The sequence below is a fragment of the Dipteris shenzhenensis genome, chromosome 7 (assembly GCF_047967505.1).
Source record: "Dipteris shenzhenensis isolate YYH24624 ecotype China chromosome 7, Dip_SZ_1.0, whole genome shotgun sequence".
NCBI lineage: Eukaryota > Viridiplantae > Streptophyta > Polypodiopsida > Gleicheniales > Dipteridaceae > Dipteris > Dipteris shenzhenensis.
The window spans coordinates 40,985,489-40,991,794 of record NC_141602.1 but is presented as its reverse complement, the minus strand read 5'-3'; the positions used below and the strand labels follow the sequence as shown (position 1 = coordinate 40,991,794).

General features: G+C 42.4%; 1 protein-coding gene across 1 annotated transcript; it reads right to left on the bottom strand.

Annotated features, from left to right (window-relative positions):
• Positions 1-546: 546 nt before the first annotated feature.
• On the bottom strand, positions 547-4,658 carry LOC147900350 (PTI1-like tyrosine-protein kinase At3g15890). Its single transcript, XM_087376857.1, has 4 exons — positions 4,415-4,658; positions 2,123-2,264; positions 1,721-1,983; positions 547-1,563 (listed from the first exon to the last, which is right to left on the bottom strand). Exons 2-4 carry the CDS (start codon positions 2,138-2,140, stop codon positions 999-1,001), a joined length of 846 nt encoding a protein of 281 aa, XP_087232983.1. The 5' UTR covers positions 2,141-2,264; positions 4,415-4,658; the 3' UTR covers positions 547-998.
• Positions 4,659-6,306: the final 1,648 nt, after the last annotated feature.

Sequence of the window (6,306 nt, the reverse complement as noted above, 5' to 3'; positions counted from 1 at the left end):
AAGATGCAAGAGGAAACATTGCCGAAATACAAATTTAAACGTGTATTGATCATAATAATCAATCAACGGAACCAGGCAAATTGAAAACAAAAGAACTATTTGCAATCCTGAGCAACATTCAAAACCCTGCACCAGAGTTTCAAGTCACGAACTTATTATTTAGAAAGAGTTAGGTGCTCCAAGCTGTCCACCACTACTTTTTGCATCATGTATAATGATTTGATATGCAATGTTATATATCAAGGTAAGATCAACGACTCCTAGAACTTCAAAGTGTAAAGTTGTAAGTTTACATGTATATATTTCTCAGTTCATTGCATATTCTATGTGCTTGGTTATTGAAAACCAAGGTTAAAAAAGTGTGTCCTAAAATGTGTAAAAATAGGACTACTCGCAAATCAATAGTAGATACAGAGATGCAAGATAAAACATTGCCAAAATAAGAATTTAAACACATATTAACCAAAATAATCAATCAACGGAACCAAGACAAATTGAAAACAGAAGAACTATGTACAATCCTGATCCTGTCAGCAACATTCTGAGTGCAACTGGAAATTATCATAGCCAGCAATGCTACTGGGACTTCAGGGACCACCAAACTGATATGGTAGCTGTTTATGTTGTCAGAACAACAATGGTATATTCAACTGAGAGTTGCAGATTGCTCTGCAAGCAGCAGAATGCCACCTCGTGTCAACACAAATGAAGATTGTATACCACCCACCATTCTTGGCAAACATACCACCACCATCAAGGTATCTTTATTTTGGTCACATGCAAGCAATTTGTATTGCCTAACACAGCATGAAGATTTGGTTTGGCTATGCACTTTCACATTCTCCTTTCTCTGCTAGATCAAGCAAAATGTGCTAACAATTCTACATTTAATATGTGCTAACAATTTTACGTTTAAGATGCCATCCTCTGCCCAAGATGCTTGCCATCTAGTATTGGAGTATGCCTTCTGTCAAAATTGAAATTCTTCTGCAAGGTGCTTATCTCCACATTTGAGGTCTAAGTATCATGCTACTATCTTCCTTGCCATCCTCTACAGGGGCCATTTTGACCTTACCTTCCCCTTTTAATAGGTCAATAACTTCTAGCATATTTGGCCTTTGCTCAGGGCTATTTTGAGAGCACAGAGTTGCTGCTTGAACCACTCTCTTTAACTCTGCTTCATCAAACTTGCCTTGTAACCTTGGGTCTACCAACTCATTCAGTTTTCCCTCGAATACCAGGGGTGCTGCCCATTCTGTTATAGTACGCTTTTGTCCTGTCGCCATCTTCTCTATTGGTTTTCTACCACTGACGAGTTCTAAAAGCAAGATTCCAAAACTATACACATCACAACTCTCTGAAACCTTCCCCCATAAGGCATACTCTGGAGCAAGGTAGCCCAGAGTTCCTTTCACTCTGGTTGTCACATGGGATGCACCTTCTGGAATAAGCTTTGCAAAACCAAAGTCTGCAACCTGTGCCTCAAAATTTGAATCCAGCAAAACATTGCTTGCCTTTACATCCCTGTGAATAATGTGAGGAGTCGCATAATGATGTAGATATCTGAGGAAAAAAAAAGAAGACTCATAGTTATGAGAACTGGTTTCAAAGGGCAAGATCGAAAGCAATATTCAAGATATTTCGCCTCAACAGATTTCAAAAGTTTGCAATCCCGGAAGGAAAAAAATGGCAAACAAAACATATATCCAAGAGCACATACGCAATGCCTTCTGCAGAGCCAATTGCAATTTGCATTCTCTTTTTCCAGTCTAGATGAACCTCTGCAGCATACTGCCCATGAAGATGAGACAAAAGGCTCAAGTTTGGCATGAAATCATAGATAATGAGTCGCTCTTGCGCTTCTGCACAATACCCTCGCAAGCTAAGCAAATTCTGGTGGCGCACTCGTCCAAGTATCTCAACTTCTACAGCAAATTCCATCTCAGCTTTTGAGCTCCATACTTTCAATCTCTTTACTGCAATCTACACATACAGATAGTAAGATCGTAAAGGTTTCCAAACATGCCTTCTATGACCTCTTCCTTTTACATTTTATTATACCTTTGCATTATATCAGTGTATTTCTGGAAACTTGGAAAAAGAGTCTAGAAATAAGCTTTACTTGTGACCCGTCTGGCATCTGACCCCAATACACACTGCCAAAACCGCCTTCACCTAGCTTGTTGTCATCACTGAAGTTACTTGTGGCAGCAAGCACCTCTTTTAGTGTAAAAATTCGCCAACCCTCATTATCACATGCAACACTGCGAAAATACAAACAATGAATTTCCAAGAAAAGGCTAGACAAATAAAACCGTTTAAGGTGTCCCAGCTAGAAAGAACATTATGGAGAATTACCTGTAGAAAGGGCTTCAGGAAAAACTACATCCACAACAAAAAACTTTTATGATATCCCAGCTAGAAAGAAATATCTGTAGAAAGGCCTTTAGGGCAACAGACACAAACTGCATGCCTTGTCTAAACTAACACCATGATCCATAAAGAAATATCTGTAGAAAGGCCTTCAGGGCAACAGAAACAAACTACATGCCTTGTCTAAACTAACACCATTACACCATGAACTTGCACTGGTATGTGGATTGAAATCAAATAAGGCTCAGTTAAATCTTTTGTCACCTGCTTGGGGCGTTCCTGCATTTGATAGCGCTATGATATGAGAAAAGTTACGAGACACAGAAATTGCTGATGTCTTGAAACACGAAAACTGTCAGACATCCTATCGTATGTCATCAATTCATGTTAAAGATCATTGCCTCGCCTGCAAAGCCCATACGAGAAGGTGCAGTGGGCAGGGTTGATGACAGGTAGAGAAGTCGGGGAGAGGGGGGATGCAGACAAGGCCTCAGACCTGGGTATTTTGGTGCTGCTCGATAGTAGCTAATTATGGGCAAGCACATGGGCCCAAGGGCTGGTAGGGGGGCCTCAACAGGCCAACCTGGTCGGCCATAGGTCACCCTCCAGTTGATCTAAACAGACCCAGGTCGGCCATCTTGGTCCTGTTGTGTGTGCCATACTTGCTGCTGGTGAGCTGTTTATATCCCCTTCTCTGCCTATAAAAGGCAGGCTTGGATCACTCCTCAACAATCCCACTGAAGGTTTCCAACAGGAGAGTATCTTCATCTCTAAGGACAAGAACTGTGATAAGGTCTTGAAGATATTCCAGATAGAGGACTGTAAAAACGGTGACTACAATGGAGGTTGGGGCCAAGCTGAGCAACCAAGATACGACCGAGTTAGTGGTCGGTACATCGGGGTTTGCGGTGTGATTACTGTGCCCGTTCTTGCTTAAGCCAAGGCTGACTCATTGGAAGACAGCCATGATGGTGCTGACGTATGTCAGGTGTACATATAGATATGGTATTACTAGGAGCTGCATCTCATTGAACAAATGGGCGTAAGGCCACAGTCATGTCAGTGAGAGCAGGTGCACAGTCCGCCTCTGAGCCCCCATATTAGGAGAACGATGGGGCAGGAGACCAAGGTATGCATATTTAAAGGGGGGACTGCACAGAGGGCAGCATCTACCCTGCAAACAGGGCTGTCAACAGACTGCATAATTATGGAAAGAGGCTCCATTGAGACAGTAAATTTCCAGATCAACAACCCCGTACTACTAACCAGCACTTTCGTTGATATTGCAAACTATTTTGACAGTTCTAGTCTCCCAAAAGACAGTGGGTGATGTTATACTACGTGCCAGCAATAACTTCCCACCTCCGGCACACGTTGATCCTGCTGAGTTGATAGTTCAATTAGATGACATTCTTCAATCGACAGCAAAAAACCCAAGCTTAAATCTCAGCTTCACTATCTGGAATGCCACTTTCAAAATACAGATGATGATCCGTGACACAGGAAATCGCTGCATTTCAATTGCCCGCCTATGTAAAGCGAACATGTAAAAATCCTATTCTTCGGAAAATGGAATGCATGTTTTCAAAATCTACGTACTTGGCTTCGAATCCGGTACAGCAGAACAACCCAAAAAAGGCCATCACGACTTGTCCAAAGTAACGGACTCCCTTTCACTCGCATGTGTTTATGTTCAGCTTATCTCAAGCTTCATGTATGCTTAGCGTGAATGGAGAAGGCAGTTTCGCGTCGAACCCAGAAAGAGTTGTGCAGCGGAGCACGCTAAAGAAGAAGGCAAAGAAAAGGCACACCAACGATGAGCCCAGAATGGTCAAAGTAGAGCCGAGATAGAGATTCAAGGGATAAGCAGGCCTAAACATGGCAAAGCTGTCCACACTAGAAGCTCTCGGCTAGACACCAGTTCGATTGCTAATCATTACTTTTACAGGCAAAGTGTTTGGCCAAACACAGAACTACCAGTCACAAACAATTGAGAAGATGGTAAAAGAGAGCGCATCTTGCAAGGCCGGCAAGGAGGAACCTGTAGAGGGTTGACTAGATAATTGTGGAGCGGGGGTCCTGCAGAAGCGAGCATCGATCCAACTCCAAGGACGGCAAAATGACGAGCTGTGGCATTTTGTGGAAGGCGTTGTGTTTGGCGGGAAGCCTGAGGCCGTGGAATCTGTGCCTCTTGCAAACAAACGAAGTTTGGAGCTCCATGCGTCTCCTGTCCGCAATTGCACTGGCGAAGAATTAGCACGATAAAATTGGAACGATACAGAGAAGATTAGCATGATGTAACTTCGGGAAATTCACATCTGACTTTAAAGAACACAAAGCTAATTATCATAGCTATGAAGCAAAATAATCCATAAGGGATGCTCAAAAAATAGAAATTCCCAATTAATTACCCCCGCCCCCTCCCTTGAAAAATTAGGCTAAAGCTTTAGAATAGTTTAAGGAATTAAACCTTTAAGCTAAGGGTCTTGCGTTGATTAATGTGGTGTCATGATGCCTTAACGTGTCCCGTATGTAAAGTTTACGCTGTGTCTCTCGAAGTAGCAAGACATTCAGAGAGTATGTCTCTTGAGGGTGCAGCAGAGCATGAGATACCGAGTCCTGGCATTTTGTTAGCGTAGCAGCTGAGATCGTGTGACGATCGAAAGTGTTCATGAGAGGAAAGTTGCTGGCAAGGGAAGTGGAAGAGGGGAGAAGCGAGAAGCCTGCTCGTCGTCGCAGGATGTTATTGGTTGACAGTATGATGAAGAGCGCTCGAACCAAGGTGGCATCAATTAACCTCTTCATTCGACATGGCAAGAAAGGAGGAACATGGAGCCTTTCCAAGACAATATGACACTTTGCATGGGCCTTAATGTGGGTAATATTAAACTAGGAACATGGAGCCTTTCAAGGTGGTATGACACTTTGCACAACCCTTAATGTGAATAATATTAAACGAGGAACATGAGTATGACACTTTGCACAAGCCTTAATGGGATAATATTAAGGCTGGTGAAAATTTTGCCCTCTGAGGCACACACATAGATTAGAAGCACTATCTTTAGATTTTGGAAAAAACAAAATGTGTTTGTCAACAAGCCCACTAAAATTTTCCAAAGAATGTGAATTGAAGTATCCATAGGGTGGAGTTTCCAATCTGAAGCCTAACAAAATCCAAGGTGTCTCCTTTCACCACTAGCAAACACTTTTCAAAGAGCAAATGTAGGTGTGGCCTCAACAATTTTGAGTTGCTTGGCAAGTTTCCCTTGCTCATGGCTTGACCCTAAGGGCAGGTAGCACTCTTGTGTGCTAGATTTTAAGGGAAGGTGGAAGCCTTGGGTGATGGAACCTAAGGGTAGGTGGTAGTCCGGACACTCAAGGAAGGCGGAAGCCTTAGGTGCTGTAATTCTTTAGGTAAAATGATTTGGTCATCACATCTAAAAACTTATAGTCTTCATGTGACCTAGGTTGCACACCAACATGTTTTTTGCAAATCAAGGTTGGCAACCATGCCTACATGAGAATAGATCCATGAACTAGGCAAAAAGCATTTACTCACTATCATGTTGGGGCTTAGGAGGTACGTATCTCCCCAACTCCATAAGAAATGCAAGTAATCATTGTGGGGATGAAAAAAAGAGGGACTAAGGGGGTGGAGGGGATCAATCCAATGCTTGCTTAATTGTATTTTTGGGTTGGGTTGGGTTGGGGAGCGGAGATAAAGGTCCTTGTGATAGTTATTAATAAGATAGATCAACCAACTTACTAAAGGAAGTGTATGCCTCACAAGCATCTTGCATAAGATCATTGTAAGACTTGGCATCTATAACCTCATTTACTAAATTTGAACTAAAGCCCATAAACAAATGTTCAAGAAGTTGTAGAGACTAATGCCATCCTCCCAAACACTAAAACATTTCGCAGACTCTAAGT

Coding starts and splice junctions, on each gene's coding strand:
- LOC147900350 (XM_087376857.1), bottom strand. Junction 1,564..1,720: donor GGCTCTGCAGAAGGCATTGC/GTATGTGCTCTT, acceptor TTTTTTCCTCAG/ATATCTACATCATTATGCGA.